The following is a 19,563-nucleotide window of genomic DNA, read 5'->3' on the forward strand; positions in this document are numbered from 1 at the left end:
GTTCTAGTGCTCTAATTCAAGCTCTACACATAACTCAAGATGCAGAACAATAATAGAAAGAAAACCCTATTATTTAGTGGAGCCTCATTTGATCCAAATGAAATTTACGTTGTCTGTGTATGGGGTGAAAAGAACATTGATCCGGACGTCAGGTGCCTCATCTTTTAAATTATGGAATAAAATAAACATAAAGCCTACAAGAAATAAGTGGTTTGGATCTCAATCAAGCAACTGCACATGAAAATATTTTATTAGTTATACTAGGCTATAAAAGCATTAAGTATATTATGTATATATGTTTATTATTTGTATTATACACATATATGCCTATTATAAATGCATATTTTGATGTAGAATATGAAAAGAAAATGTCAAGTAACATTGGAATACATTGTAATGCTACTATATACCTTATACCTCAAAATATCCCTCAAACTTTTACAAATTTTTATATTAGAATCATTAGTTACTAGCTTACTAATTTTTTTCAGTAACAGCTAATGCAGCAGAATGGAGAATCCTAAATAGAAATTTTTAGAAATATAAACAAACATACGAAAGTACGTGTATGTGTATTGAGAGGGGATGTATTTGGAAGAATATGTATGTAGCTTTATTGTAGAGGGAGTAACAACCTACATAATTTCAAATTAGAAGTTACAGTGAATGGTTAAGAAACTAATACTATGATAAAATACTTAAGAAGCTAATTAATGTTAAATCATGGTCTATGTTTTTAAACTGTCAGTAATAATCAATGCTCTACTAATTCAGAACTCCCTGTGTTAGTTAAACTGGCATGTCTAAATATTTAGTATTTCATTTTTAGTAGAGGTTTTTCACAGAACATTATGCACATACATCTGTTTCTTATAATTGTGCCCATCTGCATATTTTGATATGTAATATCTGAAAAGGATAACATAAATAATCTGATTTTTCTCTGGCCTCAAAAGCTTTGTTTTGAAATTAATCCTTAGTTATTAATGAAATAGCAAACTAAACTACTGAACATTAAACTGATGACGTCAACTAAAGAACTTTCTGGTTTTCACTCACTGACATTTTTATATATGTATACATTTGTTTTTATTTTTATAATAGCCAAATAATTAATTAACATAAATTATTTTGTCATTTATTTTGAAAATCACTTTAAAATAGTATTTATTATTTCAATTTTAAAATAGCCGAATTTTAAAATGTAAGGTTTTAATCATATACAAGTATTATGAGAAATATATATCAGTAATAAAGAAAGTAAGAGCTATATAAAGAATGAGTCTCCTATAATTTATAAAGCCTATCTTTAATATATAAATAATCTTTCTGAAATATATAAATACCAACATTATAAAACAGTTTATTTCATCATAGTTAGTTTTAATAGACAGATTTCTTACATTGCTTTTCAAAGACAGTAATGAAAAACAACTCCTAATAAATATTTTTCAAATCACACTTGGCCAGCATAATATTTCTTATATCTGTATATTCTGACAGAAATAAAATTGACAGAAATAAAACTTCTCAATTTAGGTTATGAAAATTACTCTCAGAAATAGACATTAAAGAGTTCCAAAATTCTTAAAAATAGCTATCAAAACAGCAATCAGTCAAGCAAAACATATTCTTGTAAAAATCAGCTCATGAATACCATCTGCTTGGCAATAGGACCCTGGTTTAAATTCTAGAATAAAATGATTTTAATGAGGAGTCTGTCTGTTACTAAAAAAAAGCTCTTAACTTGTTCATTAAGTCTAAGGGTAGGACAAAGGAGCTTTACACTTAACAGCTCATGTATTTTTAAGACCTTATGGAAGTGATAACATTTTAATATAGCCTATTTTAGTACAAAAAGTGTTGTGTATTATCATTAACAAAAAATGTACTATTTATGAAATATAGGCCTTTTTTATAGGGGAATATTTTAAAATGTTATTACTTTTTTTTAAGATAGTGAAATCTTGGAATAAATTAGATCCCTTCTAGCTCCAAACAAATTCTTCAAATTCACAAGGCCATTTCTTCCAATGAATAATGTCACTTTCTCCCCTGATTTTGTAAAGAACATGCTACATTAACTTTCCTTCCTGAAGTCATTAATCATCTGGGGTAATGATGTAATCAGTCTCATTGTGTAGAAGAAAGTAAAAGGGCATTTTGGTGCTCTAATTTATAAAAATTCTGTAGATGCGATGCTAGAGATAATTCTCAGATACACATAAAAATACTGGACTGAAATGTATTTGGAAAAGTGTAATATCATTCATTCAGCAAAAGGAAGAAAAATATAGAGATGAAAGCAAAAGGAAAAACTGTAACACTGAACTACACAAAAAGTAGCGAGAGGTAAAGTAAGTAGTTATATATTTTGTTGTTGTTTTTAAGCAGAAGTGCAAAATTAGTGAATCCCCTGGCCCTGCCTATTCACTCACTAATTGTCAAATTAATTTATTGTTACAGAGAACCCTACTATGAATCAGGTATCTTTCTAGGCACTGGGGAAATAGCAGTGAACATAATAAACAAAAATCCTCACCCATGAATTCTAATGGGGGAGAAAGACAATAAATAAAATTACAAAGGACCTAATACAGTATTTTTGATGATGTTAGGTGATATGGAGAAAAATCAAGAAGGGCATAAGAATAGGGTGTTAGAAAGTGGGTGGGTCTCAACTGGTCAGTTAAGGAAGGACTCATTACCCAAAAGAGTAAATCTGAAATGGTTACAGAGAATTGGAATTTGAAATTTCTAGACAAGCAGAATTATATACTCCACAGAATATGAAAGTTACTAGGAAATTTGAGAATTATTTTTACCAACCTACAAAGTAAAGCTCCGATTTAAAATTTTATAGTCATATAAGAAAGCAGGATGTAAGACAAAATTATTTGGTTACATAAATGTTATAAAATATAAAATTTGGCTTTGGGGCTGTGACTTTGATATTACAATGAAGGGGTCTGGAAAATGACTAGAACTTACCTCTTACAGACATTGGGGATATTATATAACTCAATAAAATGATCTCAGATAACTCCCTGCTCCAGGTATGCCCACTGTGTATATTATTTTATAAGTTTCTGTTAATTAGTACTAATTTTAATCAATTTAATGTATACAATATCTTAGGAGTAGCATGGACTCAAATGTCAGTGATACACTAATTAGACAATATATACATACCCCTGCCTTGGAATTTTTGTGTCAAAGATATGACCAAAGTTCTGTGACAAAAAATTCTACAGGTGTTAAAGGATCTCATGCCACATAGTTAAATTCCTGTAGAGTGAGAATGGAATAAAATTTGAATCCATTCCAAATGTTTCAAATTGCAGAATTAAGACAAATGTTTTGAAACTCCAGGAAGGTAGTTTCATAAAGAAAAATAATTTGTAATAATTAACGCTCTCCATAAAAGCTTGTGAGATAGTTACTAAGAAAAAAAAATGTGTAGGAAAATAGGGACAAAAACAAATTAAAAAACAGTACACATTTGCCTATGAACAAACAAAAAATGTAATACAGTGCTTTGATATGTATTATGGGTTGAGTTGTATCTCCAACTTCCCTGCCCCCAAAAAAAAAAAAAAAAAAAAGATACATTGGAGTCCTAATCCATAGTACTTCCAATTGTAAAACCTTTTAGACACAAGGTCTTTACAGAGGTAATCAAGGTCATGTCATTAGTGTGGGACTTTATCAATAGAACTGTTGTCCTTATAAAAATGGGGAATTTGGATAGTGAGGCAGATATACAGAGAGAGAAGACAATATGAAGAGACACAGGGAAACTGTCATCTCAAAGACAAGGAATGCTAGAGCCAGCGGAAAATAGGAGAGGCCTGCAACAGCCCTCAGAAGGGCCAGCACTGCTGCTACCTTGATTTTGGACTTCTAGCTTCTAGAACCGTGACAAACAATTTCTGTTGTTTAAGCCACCCAGTTTGTGTAAGGAAAGACTTTTGGTTAGGAAAGACTTAATGAACTAATACAACTCATGGGCAAGAAGAACAAAATAATCCCAGTGGTAAGTTAGGCATAATACTTCCTCTCTGGTTCATCCTACATCTTTAGAGTTTACTAGAGTGTCTAGAAAAAGAGCAATGAATAAATCAGAGAATGAATGCAAACAATAAATTTTAAAATGAATAAACCTAATTGAGAGGAATCTAAATGAGAATTTAAATTTTGAAATGAATAAACCTAATTGAGAAGAATTTAAATGAGAATTTTAGGTAGAGCAGAGGAAATGACAATATAAAAAGACACCAAGCATGGTACTGAAGCAGTAAGAAAAATTTTTTCCAATAAGTGTCAGAAGAAACTGATAAAGAATAAGAACTATAAAGTGCAGAGTCTGACCAGATTTTCAGTTTACTGAGGAACCATGATAAAGACACCAGCCTACTCTGAGCTTTGTTCCTCATCTGTATGGTAACTGGACTGTCTAATAGCTAAATATCCTTCAGCTTTTGTTCAGTGTCTTACATATCTATAAAAAACATAAGCAAAGTAGAATTGACACTTTAGGCAAAGGAAATATTAATTTAGATGATCAACAAGATGGGTCTAGATTGTGGTAATTAAAAGGTAAGTACCCAGAGTCTTATAAAGACCAGATTTTATGGGTCTTTGTTAAGAAATTTCTAATATATTCTGAATTTGATGAAAATCCGCTGGAGAGTTCAAGCATTAGAGTGCATGATATAATCTGGCGTACATTTTAGAAAACCACCCTAGAAACAGTTTAAAGAACTGACTGCAAGGAAGGCAAGAGCACAGGGAGTTTAGGAGCTAGTGCACAGTGGAAGCAAAAAATGATGGTGGCTTTGATCTAGGCTCCGTGTGGCTAAGGGAAGTAAATCCAAACTCTAACTTGGCAAATTAGATCCCCTGTGACCTGTTCTTTACTTGCCTTTCCAGTTTGATTTACAGTAAACTTTTTCTCTTCCTCTGCTTTATGTCTGCTCATCAGTCTGAACCTTCGCACATTCTGTTCCCTGTATTTAGGACGATCTCCATTTTTCTCTTCATAGTGAGTGCAACAGAGGCCTCACGTTCACATTTCAGAATCTCCTCTTAGAAACATTTCCTGAAATTTCGAGGAAAAGGAGATCTTAACCGCAGAATCTCATATAATGTAAAATTTATCTTTCATGCTGTATTATAAGTATTCAATGGTAACTGAATGGTGGGATTTTTTTTTTCAGCTTTATTAGTCTGAGAAAATTATCAATATTTTTCTAAGCTAGAGTGTATAAATTAGTCACTACGAATATCACTTGGAAGATTATTCTTTTCAGTACAACTAATACTTAGTAATCCATGCTTATAATTAAGAAACTAGTTTAAAACAGATTCAAAGCATGTCTTGAAATTTGCAAAAAAAAAAAAAGAAATTTATAAAATTGATATTTTAGAATCAGAGTATCTAAAAAATGGTAAAAACTTTGCCTGTATTGAAAATGGTCTACCTTATGTGTGTGTAATACAACAGCATCTTTGAATTTATATACAGTTATTCCATATTGAAACATGCATTGTTTGACCAATTAGAAAAAGGAACTACTGAACTGTGCTCAAAGGCTCAATATACCTACGATTTTTCAGGCTTAGAGTATTATTTGGTAATTCTACTCAACTCCTTTTATGATTTGACAGTTAATCATTGTTGATACAATGACTAATATAATCCATACAACCCACTGTATATCTTTCATTTCATACTTCCAAGTCTAAAGTGAGTATTATGAGGAAAAAAATATTGACAACTTCAATCTCTTCTATAACTGAATATGTTTGAATTGTGGGAACAGGGACATATAGTAAGTAAATGATGAATCCATTAACTGGAAAAGTCTATTCTTTCTACTTACAGAAGCCTTGAATATTTCTTTAAAATACTATAAAAAACACATTTTCAGTTTCCCAAGTAATTCTTCAAGTGAATTTATAGCTCATAGCTGTAAAAATACCAATGTAGTATAACTGAGTTAAAAACCACGTCTCACAATAGATTTAATTCTAGAAACAGAACTATACATAAAATAATTCTCTGTAAACTGAATACAATCTCAATATACCAGTAGTTCTCTGACTTAACAGTTATGACCTCTGTCACCCATGAAAAGTTTTACTTTATAGAATATATTGTTTGAGAAAGTACATAACAACAAAATGTCACCATGAAACTAGGAAACAGATATAAATTTGTAATTTATTAATATTTCTATTGATGTGCCTATATACCTATAAATAGACATATAGTCATATGTAATGGCATATTTTTCAGCCCACAGCCAATGTTTAACATAGATGAGTCAGTGGAAATATAGCAATGTCTCAGAAAAACCTATTTAGAAGCTTCAGGGTTTGAAGACCTAGAGTTCAGAAACCAGTGTATTAGAACTTTTCATTTGAACATAAATCTTGTTTTAAATTGAACTATCATATTTATCGATAAACTTCTAAAGAGATATATTAGATTTTCTTAAGTAGACTGCACCTGCTTTTATAGATGATTATTCTTATTCTCAGCTATAGAGATATTCACAAAAGTGTCCAACATATCTGTATATGTCGTTTTTCCTTTGTAGCATACTTATATATTTCTAAATAATTAATAACTATTAATCTCAATTATTCAAAGAAACATAAAAATTATTTTTGCTCGTGTAAGCATCAGGACTATGGCTTACCTGAGGTTAGATTAAGAAAGTTGCCAGAAACAAAATAAGCATGAATGAACTATGAAAATTATGTTATGAATTCATTTACCAACCCTAGAAATGCTCTTTTAGATCAGGGAGTGTCCTAAGCCCTTTAATGAAAACAGTCTGGCTGAGGGAAGAAGAGAACCCCATTGATCTCCAAGGACCTTCCTACTAAGAACTCCAGTATCCATAGGTCTAAATTTATGGTCTTCCTTTGACTTATCTGTTTATATTCAATGTTTATTCCATTATTGAATATGAATATTTATTATATTCACTGAAACTATAGTCTAATATTGACAGTTGGGAGATTTCAAGATTCAAACAAAACTTGCAATTTCATTGTCATAAAATAATAAACTTCCCTCTGATTTTGCCTCACAGAATTTTTTTTATGTGTGTGGTATTTTTAAGGGAATGTACACATTTCTATTCCCCCCCCCACAAAAAAAAAAACTAATAATGAAATTATCCTCACTGATATTTAGTATTAAGTTTCTAAGTTACCAGGAGCTTTATTGCTTTCTAAAGTCTGCAAACACATGGTTAACATCAACTCATCTAGTGTCTTCTAACTGAAAAGAATCACTCTTACCGTGTAGCCCTCGGTATACTGAAAAGGAGCCCTGGAACTTTCGTCCGCTGTTGGACTCAGAGGCTTGGGGTCGGACATGGACCGCTGCATCATCTTGGCTGTCTTAGGACTCGGTGGGGGAACTTTAGCCATATCTGGATGCAGTACTTTCTGTGGACTTATATCATCAGGGAGGGGTTTTTCATAAGGTACAAAGGCTGATTCTAAGGCTTTGCCTGGTGAAAGTGGTGAGATGGGTGAATAAAGGACTTTTGGAGATTTGGGTGGGGAAGGAGCCAGCTGTAGTGTGGAATCTGCTCGAAGGTGAGATGAATAACCAATCTCTAAAGGTGTTGGGCGTTTCTTGTCTTTGGGTGGAGATGTGGCACTCAGATATTGAGGACTCTGTGTGTCTGAATCTGCTTCTGTTTGACATCCTAAACTGCCCCCTTTGTAAGTCTTTTCGGGTGCTGAAATGTGTTTAATTATTTCTACCTTGGCATCCACGCGTGCCCGAATTGAAGGCGTTCGTATGGTTCCAACTGGTTCAGTTTGCACAGATATCTCTGCTACTGTTTGAACTGCTATACTGGAGACTTTGGAAAGGGGTTTGGTCTTCTCAGCCTCTGTAGTGCTGTCACCATATTTTGCAACGCGAGCCTTTCTCCTTGATCTAGTAGGCATGTCCCATTCATCCTGATCTTCATCATCAGTTTGGACACTCGTATCGACACTCTTTTTCGTTCTCCTTCTCCTACTCACGTAACTCCGATCTGCTGCATCTTCATCGTCAGTCTGTACACCACTGTCAACTATCTTTCTAAAACAGCGGGGATCATCTGCCATATTTTCCCCTATCTCATCATACTGTCCCCGGACTTTAGCTCCAGAACTTCTTTTTTTGGGTTGTTTTTCATCTTTTACAACAACGTCTGTTAAAGGTATTTCTGAAACAGTACTTAGGATGCCAGGCGGGGCAATATACTGCGTAACACCATCAGACTGAACTGTGTACCATCCTTGGCTTTGTGGTATTTCAATTGCCACAACGGCTGACGCTGTGGTGGTTGTATCTTCGGTTGCCCAAAACTGACCACCTTCTGGGGCACCATACTGACTTTCCAACATTGCCTGCTCTGTAGTGGTTTGTGGAGAAGCAGTTCCTGAAGGATCATAGTTATACTGATAGATCTGGCGAATCTTCTGCTCCTCAAGCTGTTGGTGAAGCTGTTGTTGCAGCTGCTGGATCTGCTCCAGCTGTAACTGTTGCTGAGCTAATGTCTCCTGCCTCATTATGAACTGGGCTTGACGCTCTTCTTCTTGCTGATAAAGAAGGTGTTGCTTCATAGACTGCAGCTCCTCCAGCTTTTTCTGAACCATGATCTTTTCCTGTTCTCGGAACCTTTGTATTTCTTGGCGTTCCCACTCTAATTCCTCAGCAAAACGTTGTTGCTTAATTTTCTCCAGTTCCAAGAGCTCACGCTCCAAGTCTAGCTGCTGCTGTTGTTTATCTTCTTCAGGGACAATTAAAATGGCACTTTCATCTCCCACTTCAGAAAACACTTCAGATGCTGTGGTTAAAGTGGGAACTGAGTCTATTGTCTCAGCAGTAAGAGTTTCCATAGTAATAGTTTGCAAACTGGCACTGATATCAATACCAGTTACTACAATGTCTGTTTCAGATGCACCTGTTGTTAGGAAATATGATCTAGGCATTGGCTGGCTCTGGTGCAGGGCAGATAATGAAGTCATTGCATCAGTCGTGTGCACACCAGACAAATCTCTCACTGTGGTGCTGAAAATGGAGCCAGGTTGAGTGGTGATAGCAAATGTGGAAGGAATTGGAGTTGCCACTGAAGAATAGACAACACCATTAGATGACCTCAAAACACTCCCCACACTATACTGGGATCCTGGAGGCGGAGTCATTCTTGTTGTGGAATACTGTGGGGTACTAATCCCCACTCCTGAAATGACTTGTCGTGTTTCTGGATATGGACCTGTAGTCTTGCTTGAATAATCCATTACCTCACCTGAAATACAGGGTACAGTTATAGTCCAGTTCCCAGAATGAATTATGTTTTGGGGTTTGAAAGTACTTTCAATCTTGATGAAAATAATGAATGGGACTGCATGCAAATCCACAGGTTAACCTAATTAGATGCGGAATAAAAGCAACGTTGAACATGCAGGCACATGCAGGCGGCTTTGGGCAGAACAAATTTAAAAAATGAAGTATAAAAGCGCACATGTACTCCAAAATATGTTGCTAAAACATCCAAAGGAAGAGAAAAAGTAACAAAATGGAAAAGGGATGTTCATCCTGAAATGAGATGAGGAATACCAAAATGATATTTCAAGGAAAGGTCGGCTGGCACATCATACTGACCTGTAGTAATTCTCCCTGAAGTTAGATCTACTGCTGCATCGGTTTCTCCAGAATAATCAAAAGCATTCTTACTTTTATAGAAAAAATGTCCAGCTTCTGCTAGATTAGTGTCAGACATGGAAGGTTTCATTCCCCCAATCCCTCTATAACCATATGGCCCTGATCGAGTGTACTGATAGTGGTCATCCCTATAACCAAAACGGTCCTCAGGAAGAGTAGTTGCAGGCTGCTGTGCTGTGCAGCTCCTTCCAAAAGGTAACTTATAAACCACATCACAGCACACAGCTCTTCTTCCTGCAGTCAGATCAACAGGTTTCTCATCATCTTCTATTATTTTGGTCACCACACCGGAAGCAGATTCATCCACTGTTACAACAGTTCTGTGAGACTTTGTTGTACTGAGATCCACTGCTTCCCCATCAGTGACCCCTTGGGATGTGGTGCTATCAGTCCATCCATTCGTGACACTGACAGGAGGTGCAGTAACAGGCTTTGTAGTAGCCAGTGTCACTGCATGTGCTGAAGTACCTAAAGATAAGTTTATTGGTGCTTCCTGCCTACCTGTAGGAAAGGCCTGGCCACTTGGTATCCTGTATAGGGGCTCGGTAAGCTTTGATGTAGTAAGCTGAAGTGGTGTTGTTGTTGCATGTTCTATGCCCACTAGACTTTCTGTGCCTGTGGTGTGACTTGCACTAGTTGTGCACGTGACAACAGTCATTGTCTCGGTGACCAGGGATATTGGAGTCACTACTGATGAAGTTGCACTGAGATTTATAATAGTGGGTTGGACAGCACTGATTTGTCTCCCATAAGCTTCACTTGTTGTAGTTGGCCTTTTCACATCCATTGTAGAAGCGGAAAGATCCATACATTTTTCAGTTACTTTAACTTCCACTTTTGGTATTGTACGCAAATCAATGGCATCACCAGCAAGTTGTAACTTTCCATTTTCTTTATGCTGATGCTTCTCTAAATGTAGGTTATCTAAAGCAAGAGGCTCTGGAGGAATTGTTATAGAGATGCTGCTGAGACCAACACTAGGGACTATACTTCTGGCTGCTGAAACCTTAGCCTTAGACACTTCAGTTGTGAGAAGCTGCGTAACTGAAGTTGGGGCTGCTTCAAATGAAGACAGTGTTGTGACAGGGATAGCAGAGAATGTCTCCAAAGCTCCTGAGATGTACAGGCTCTGTTCTGTTGAATGTGAAATTTCTGCAGCTGTCATAGAAGGAACTACAGAAAACACTGGTTCAATGGATATCAGATCTTTAGGAGGTGATCCCAGGGGCCAACTGGTAATTGCTTGACTAGCTGAAGAATCTGTTGGAGTCCCAGGTTCAGATGGCAATGTGATAACCACGTAAGTTTCCATGAGGGATTTGGAAAATCTTGGTGAGGACTTGTTAGAGTGAGGAGAAAGTGGGGAGGTAGGGGAAGGCAATTTATAATCTGCTGAAGTGACTAAATTTAATGTCATATTTGAAGTTAATGGTAGACCTGTTGGCTTAGGATGTGTATCTGTTGGTTTTTGTGTAGTTACTGGAAGCTGAGGAACTGCTGGTTTAGGGGCAATGGGAGGTTTGCTTGGCTCAGGTCTATGCGTAAATACAAGTCCAGATGGAATTGAAGATGGCTTAGGAGGAACAGGAGGTGGTGCAGTGGTACATATTTTTGTTACAGGTAACCCATTACTCCTTGGAACATCTGTGGTCTCTACAGTGGTAACAGTGTCAACTAGAGGTGTAGCTGCAGTAGTTGGAGCTGTACTGCTTAACTTTTTTTTAGGATGAATGGCTGGTTTAGGTGAGGTTGGTGGAGGAAGTGGTGGGGGAGGAGGTGGAGGGGGTGGGGGAGGAGGCGGAGGGGGAGGAGGGGGTGGGGGAGGAGGTTGAGCTGATATGTCCAAAGAAGAACTACGAAGGAATGGACGAGTCTTAGTTGGAAAAGAGGAAGTAGGAAGACTGCCAGATGGTAACTGAGATGCAGGTTTTGCTTGACCAAAGGCTTCTCCCAATATAAAGTGTGTAGTTGAAACCTGCTCCTTCATTGGAAAGGCTATTACAGAAGGTGGTTGATCAAACACAGTTTCAGGTAAGCTAATTTTTGTTAGTTCAGTCTCAGACTCACTCCTTTTATCTCTGTAAGCTTCTAAAACTTCCAGAATAATTCCATTCTCAGTTTCCTTCTTGGTTTTCTTCACTGGGTCTTTTTCAGTTATAGATAAGTCAGTGGAAATAGTGTCAGCAATTAGTCCTTCAGGCTCAGTTTCTATAGACTCTAAGATAGGAGGAGCTATATCAGGTAAGGAAATAACAATATGATCAGCACTAGTTCTACCATCTTGTATCATAGTCTGATCTACAGATATACTTATTTCTTCTGGATAGTCTATAATGCTGCCTGGAAAATATGTTGATGAAGAAATCTCCTCAGAATCTTCAAATTTAGTTACTATGTCTACTGGCTCTGTATAAACTGTTGTTATGCTGTCCAGGGTAGTAATGGGTGAGGAGCTATCAGTGGTACAAACTGAAGAAACAGATGACGTGAGGGAAGGTGTGTCAGAAGGTGGCACAGATGTAGCACCTTCTGAAGGCTCAGAGTAAGTCAAAATCAGAGATTCATGGGCAATTATCTCTTGAATTTCTCTTGTATAATCAGTTATATATTCATCTTCTATTTCCTCTGTTGAAAAATGTTGGGTTATTTTAACATCTGGGATAGAGAGTGTTGCACTGCTGGTCGAATCTGTAAGAGATGCTCCTGAAAGAATACTTGATGTCAGCGATGCATCGGGCACCCTATCAAAGTCCACAGTGGACTCTGTCATGTCATCCCTGATAGGGGGCTGAGTTGGACTGGATTCAGGTGTTAGCTGCATCTGTTGCCTCTTCATAAGTTCTTCATATGCAGCATCAGCATCTAATAATTTTTTTTCTTCACTGGTAGAAGTTACCATACTACCCAGATCCACTATCTCATGGCTTTCTGGGATGATATAAGAACTTGAAACAATGTCTTCTTGAGGCATGACAGAATGTAAGCTTTCTAACTCATAAAACTCTTTCTGGAGATCTGTAATTTTCTGCATAGGATCATCATAAATCTGTTCTGGAAGTCTTATTTTTTGCTCTCTTCCTCTCTGCTGAATAAATCCATTTTCATCTTCTTGACTTGTTAGCAGACTACCATCTACCGAACCATTGTATGTGTCCTCTACTAAAGATTCATAAATGTAATCCTCTATTAACATCCCTCCATACAAAGGCTCTTTTTCAAACATTTCATCTCGTTCATTTGCAGCTGGAAAACCCTTATATTTGTGGGTTTTTTGCATCATTTCTTCATATATCTCCTCGGCACTTTTTAATGCCTTTTGGCCACCTTCTTTCTGCATAATAGAATGCTCATCTGTTGGTGAGTATAAAGACACTGCTGTGGGCAATTTATACACTTTTTGCACTTCTATTATTTTTTCTGGGCTTATTTCAAAACCCTCTGGATCGGACTCTATGCTAGGTGAATATTCAGAACAAGAAGATCGATGGAGCTCCTCCATTTCTGCAGCCTGACGTAATTCTTCAGTTGGAGATGCATCTTCGATGGGGGAGAGATTACTAGGTGGTGTCTTTGGTCTTTCCCTCCTTCTCTGAGCTCGAAGTTCATCTTTGTCTTTCTTTGATTTTTTACTAGAACTCTTTCTTTGTTGCTGTTCTAATTCCCGCTGCTTTTCTTGCTCCTTTAATAATTCTTCTTCCTCTCTCAGTTCTTCTTCCTCTGAAGAATCTTCAATAGTAGGTAAAAGAGGACCATGTGATCTGTGCCGAGCTTTGCGTTGCTGTTTGCTCTCTCCTTTTTTGTGACTTGGGCTACTGTCACTGTCTTCATCAAGTGAGGACACTGATGTAGGAGATGTGCCAGGAGTGAAGCTGGAAGCATGAAGACTAGAAGATCCTTCCCCCCTTGACCTATCTTCTGGAGAGTCTGTCAGGCTTTCCATTTCTAATTCTGGCTCTTCATCAAAATACAATGCTGCTTTTTTCTGTGATGACTCTGCCGAATATTTATCAGCTATTGTGCTGTTGAGTTCAATTGTTTTAAACCTTCGTAGCCCTCCTCCTCCAGCAACTACAAGTTCTTCACTCTCTTGACTTTTAGTTTCTCTGTATTTAAGTTCAGGACTTTCATCAAATGTCTCGTCATCTTCATCATGCCACGAATGGCGTCTCCCTGCATCATCATCAAAGCTTGTACTACTTTTTCGAGTTAGTCGTTTGTGTTTCCCCGTTGTTACCTTCCCTTTCCCTTTTGTTTCTTCCTTCTTTTGGCTCTCAATACTACTAATTTCTTTCAGCTGATTCCTAATGAACTCATCATCTTCAGAACCTGAAGCATCTTCATCAGCACTCATTTCTATTATTTGTTTTCGAATAAAGTCCTCCTCTTCACCTGATCCTTGACTATCGTCCTGTTTATACTCATCACTGCTTGATGAACCAACACTCGTTCTCCGTTTTCTTTGTGGAACAGGTGAGTTTTCACTCTCACTACTGTCTTCGACTGAATCATAAGGCTGTCTTCTTGTAGCTATGTCATCAACAAACTCAGACTTCTCTTTATGGTCCTTTCTGGAAGGAATGCCTTGTTGGCTATCTTTTTTAAAAGTATCTTTTTCTTGACTCTCTTTCAACTTCTCTTCTGAAATTGCAGTTTCCAGTGTTTCAGTTAAACTCTGAGTTTTCTGTTGATCCATAGGCTGCTCAGGAGAAACCTCCTGAGGCTGTGTTTTCCTATCTGACTTTTCTTCAACAAGCGTACTTGCCTGGGCTTCCAAGATGGACAGGACTGTACTTTCTAACTTAGCCAAATCTGAGGGGCTGGAAGGGCTGCTTTCTTGTGAAAAAGAGTCCTTTTTGAGTCCCTTGAGCAAATCTTTTTCATCACTTGGAATAAGACTTGGAATTTCACCAAGTGAACCTGAAATGCCATCTGAAGAATATCCTGTGTCACTCAGACCTTGTGGGCTTTTCGGCTGTTGAGAACTTGAAGTGTCTGATTTGTCATCTTCCTTTTCCTAGTAGGGAGGAAAAGATACAGGAAAACTTAACATGGTTAAACTAATAAAATGGTCTCTCCATTACTCCCAAATAACTATATGAATGTAGAATTAATTGTAAATTTTTTTTTAACTGCACACCAGAATTGTTTAAAAAAAAAAAAAACCTTTGAATGGGCACAAAAAACAAAAGTAGTTGATACATATTGATTAAGGTTACTTTTCATTTACTCTAAGTTTAACTAAATGCCAATTCTCAATGACATTTGATTTTAGTCCGATAACACTATCCTTTTTATATTTCAAAACCATTTTATTTCAAAAACAAGATGATCTTTCTCAGTACATTTACTTTGAGACAGAGTTCAAACTGTCGAAGGAAAATTGTAATAAGTTTCCATTAACATAATACTTTTATATTATAAAAACAGGCAAAGAAAGAATAAGAGGATGGGCTTTTTATCTGGCTACAAGTTTTATGGAATGTTGAAAAATTAACTTAACAGAAGCAAGCAGTTAACATGGCTATAATGATATTTGATATTTGCCCACCTACCACAAATGATTATTTTTTCTGAGATTCAAGCAAGGTGCTGTTTTTCAAAGACATTAAAAAATATGTAAAGTATTATATTTACTTGGTATTGTGCTTAATATTATAATGCTTTGTCAGTTGAAAGGAATGTTTAAAAATTGTAAACTGAAAAAGTTATGCAATAACTATTCTGACTCATGGCTTCTGCAAAGAGAAATACCTAGTTATAATGTTTGTAGAGTTGTTAAATACATTTATCTTCAGTATCTCACTTCAAAGATATTTAATAGATACCACTAATAAATATCTTCTGACTTTGAAAATATTGGATTTCTTCTTTGACACTATTTCAAAGTCAGTTCCCACAACCAGCACAATAATAAACTTTGCAAATGAGAACATGGACTTTCCTGGGAGATGGGACTCTAAATAGACTAATCACGGGCTTGACCTACTGCTTTTCTGTGATAAGTCCATGATAATGATTAGATTCAAGAATCAGAGAGGCCTTAAATAAAAATGTTACCTATAGAGACTTTTTCCATAAGTCCAAATTAAAAATACCTATGAGCAAAATGAAACTCAGGTGATCCAGTTAGTTTTGATGTTTAAAGAAGAGCATCAAAAAACCCCAACCCCTATAAAAGGAAGAGGTCAATGAAGAACTGCACTAGGACATGCTCTATCTGACCCTGGCCTATGAGGTCACCTCAATTACACTAAGTTGGTATCTTGAAATAACCATCTCATTATATTCAGTAGGTGCTTAGGCATGAACTCCTTCAATCTACCTGTACCCCAAATGAACAGATGTCAGGTCGGATAAAAAACAACAAACATGAAAAAAACTCTTTCTTCTCTCCTGCCTTCCTTATTTCTGTCCTTCCTTCCTTCTTTCCTTCCTTCCTTCCTTCCTTCCTTCCTTCCTTCCTTCCTTCCTTCCTTCCTTCCTTCTTTCCTTCCTTCCTTCCTTTTCTCCTCCTGTTGCCGCTCTCTATCCTCTTCCTTTTAGCTACAGAATTCTCAAATATATGTATAAGTTGTTGATATCCATTTTAATGGCTTGATATTCATTTTAAACTCATTTTAATCTCAACATTTGTCTTTATTATGTATGTTTAGAGATGTATCTTGAACACATTATAGAATGAGATGGTTTTGCTGAATTTACAACATGACTGAACTGAAAATAACAGTCAGATATATTCATCAACTTTATTCTGAAAAGCAAATCTTACTCTTCAGTTTACCAAGATTAATTTACCTGGAACATTAGATGTCTATACATGAAAGGGTTCCTTATATGCAGCTGTGAGACTATGAGGGTAGGAATGAGCACCCAACTAACTTTGGTGCCTTTCTTTTAAGAACCACACATTGATGAGGTGAACATAGGTAAGCAGTCTTCTACTAAAATTTTTCTGAGTGGTCCCACTGGAGGGATATTTCTATCTCCTCATATCCCACTCAGTACTAGAGCATATTTTTTTTTAGTTCAGTATGCTTTCAATGTATGTCCTTGTCTTCCTTTCAAAGCTTCACTAAATCACATTACACTCTATAACCACGGGGGTAGAGTATCTGAACTCCTTGTGAATAAAAGGTCAAGAAAATGATCCTTCATAATCAAATTTTGATGATGTCATTATAGTCTTTATTTTGTGTCTGTATATATTATAAAACATAACAATGTAACAAAACTATACATATATAGAAGAAATGTTACTATCGTTATATATAACAATTCATTGAGCATAATAAAAGATAAATTATAATTTTATACAATCAATTCTTAAGGTTCTACTGACATTTTACAAAAATTAGGACCAGACATCTACAACATAACAAAGGAAATTAAGATACATTAGACAGAAGACTAACATAAATAACAAAATACCTACCCTACAATACCCTCTGTTGGGCTTTCTCCACATGTTTATGCTTTTCTTCTTTCCTCAGTACTATGTTCTATCCATTTCTTTCTCCTACTACTCTCTTCCTGTTCTGTTTCCTCTTCACAGGATTCAATCAGAATTTACCTATCATGCTGCTGCGATGAGTCCTTCTCCTCCCCCGCCGCCCCCATTATATGGCAATTCTTTTTCTCCATATCACAAGGTGGCAAAAGTCTGTGAAAATTTTGCTGTATAGGTTTGTGGGTCTAAGATAAAATGTTTGGAGTGGTTGATAAGGAAATCAAGTTAGTTGACCAAAGTGCATTTGGCTAAACTGTTCAGAAAGAACAGTTGGTCATGTACTTATTGTACCATGATTCATTGAAAAATTCTTAACATCAATTTTTTTTTCATACTAACTAGCATAGGTATAAATTCCCCTGACAGAGGTGAGTGACCTTCTGCTTCATTACACTGTTAACTTGTTTATCATCATCAGATCATACATCAAAGAGGGCCATTGTCTTTTCAATTTAAGGCACCTACATGTTCATCTTTTCACCTACTGCTGCTAAAAAAAATAGGTGCTCTTCATATACAGAGACCAGCACACTTAGGCACTCGTTTATCCATACATTTACCCTTCCTGTGGCCATCCACTCTCCTTTTTGGACTATTTGGTGCAAGTACCAGTGCAATTTGTACCCATGCAGGTTAACTGGTCTATACAGATTTAACACTGCAAACCTGTGATTCATGAATAACATTTCTTAGCAAGGGGATAATTTGATCAAATATGAAAGAGTAGATGAAACTGAGAAGAATGTAAAACATAGTGTGTAAGTTGGGTCTGGTTTTCTCTAATTATTTAAACTTCAAATGAATGTCTGAAGTATTATAACTCTAGAGAAATATGATCAAAGGATTTATGTGAGAGAGGTAAAATTGGGCTTATTTTCTCCCAAATAGCTAAGTCCCTAGAATTAAAAGATTGGATGTTTTCTCTAAGATGTTTCAAAAATGCAGGGCTGTCTACTTATTTTTGACAAGAATATTAAGCTATTTAAAAACCTATTAAGATTTAATGAAATGAATAGATTCAAACAGTTCTTTCTCAATTACATGCATATATTATATGTATAACATATACATATGTGTATAAGTGTCACTGAATTTTCTTATTTTGTATTACTTTCTTCATTTGAATAAATGATCAGTAGTTGGAATTAATTATCTATTTTACTTTTTACAAAATATATCTGGAATGACCTCCAAAATTATTACATAAAAATAAAATTCCATGTGTCTACCCTTTGCATGAGATTTTTTTTTTTCATCTTAGATGAAGGCAGTGAGTGGGAATAGCCATAATTAAAGCATACATTTTTCTAAAAAAATCAATGTTATTTTTCAACTCCCCTGAGGTGCACATTTTCCCCGTATTCTTCTAAGTACATTTACCATTAGTCTCTATTACACTGACTTTTATTTTTGTTATGTATTGTGTTTTCCCATGTATAGAATTATGGCTACTTCAGCTCTCCTAGTCTGTATACATGAAATAATTACTTGAATTTTCCCAAGGCTAATATCTCTATTTTTTTTACTTGCTAATAAAAAGGAGAGAGTGGACTATTCCTTTTCCTTCCAATTGTGCTGCCATTCATCAATCTGGAGATGTCAGAAAGGCAGTGATAAATTGAGACCCATGTGAAATTCTTCCCATTGTGTCATATCTTGAGGTCTTCTCTAGTAGTGAATACATATCTATACTGCCAATCTTAGTTCTGACTCATTCCCAAGTGTTAAAACTTTTAGCCTTCCACATTGAAGATAAATGGAAGTTTTTTGAATATTATAGGGATTAAGAACTAAATTCTTGGTTAACTATAGCAGCGTACAAAAAGATGCAATGTTAAGTTTTTGGTTAATTTTCCCCAAGACATTTATTTTAATGGGCCAAAGTAAAACAACAAATGAATTATCTTTAATCATTTATAGAATGTTTAGTTCAAAATGGATTGCTAGTCTGAGTGTTTTAATCACTCTAAAAAAGATCAAGTCCATAACTAAGCATAGAGAGAAAAATCAAATAGTCCTACTCACATGGAAATCTTTTTCATTATGGAAAATCTCGTTATTTTTCATCCTATCTGATTATGGTGCCATTATATATAATGGCATAGATAACTTTAATACTAATCCCTGGGTCATTTTAACCAGAAATAAAATTGTATGTTAAAAGGTTCAAATTTTGTTTTTTATCAGGGAAGCTATAGTGTTTCAGTGTAATTTATCAAATGTAAAAAAGAATTATTCTGTTTATGTATATAAGTAAAAAGAGAGAATTCTTTAGCAACATGTAATTGTAAAATACTAAACTAAAAAAGTA

The 19,563-nt window shown here is 35.7% G+C and overlaps 1 protein-coding gene across 4 annotated transcripts in view; it reads right to left on the bottom strand.

Moving 5' to 3' along the window:
- Positions 1 to 19,563, bottom strand: part of PCLO (piccolo presynaptic cytomatrix protein) — a 353,044-nt gene that overhangs the window by 163,365 nt on the left and 170,116 nt on the right. For all 4 annotated transcript variants that reach the window (XM_016162724.2, XM_036230302.1, XM_036230303.1 and 1 more), the window contains exons 5-6: positions 9,686 to 14,759; positions 7,318 to 9,329 (exon numbers count right to left, since the gene is read on the bottom strand). In XM_016162724.2, coding sequence (XP_016018210.2) covers positions 7,318 to 9,329; positions 9,686 to 14,759 — 7,086 coding nt within the window. The remainder of the gene's footprint in view (positions 1 to 7,317; positions 9,330 to 9,685; positions 14,760 to 19,563) is intronic.

The sequence above is a fragment of the Rousettus aegyptiacus genome, unplaced genomic scaffold, assembly GCF_014176215.1.
Source record: "Rousettus aegyptiacus isolate mRouAeg1 unplaced genomic scaffold, mRouAeg1.p scaffold_m13_p_13, whole genome shotgun sequence".
Taxonomy (NCBI): Eukaryota; Metazoa; Chordata; class Mammalia; order Chiroptera; family Pteropodidae; genus Rousettus; species Rousettus aegyptiacus.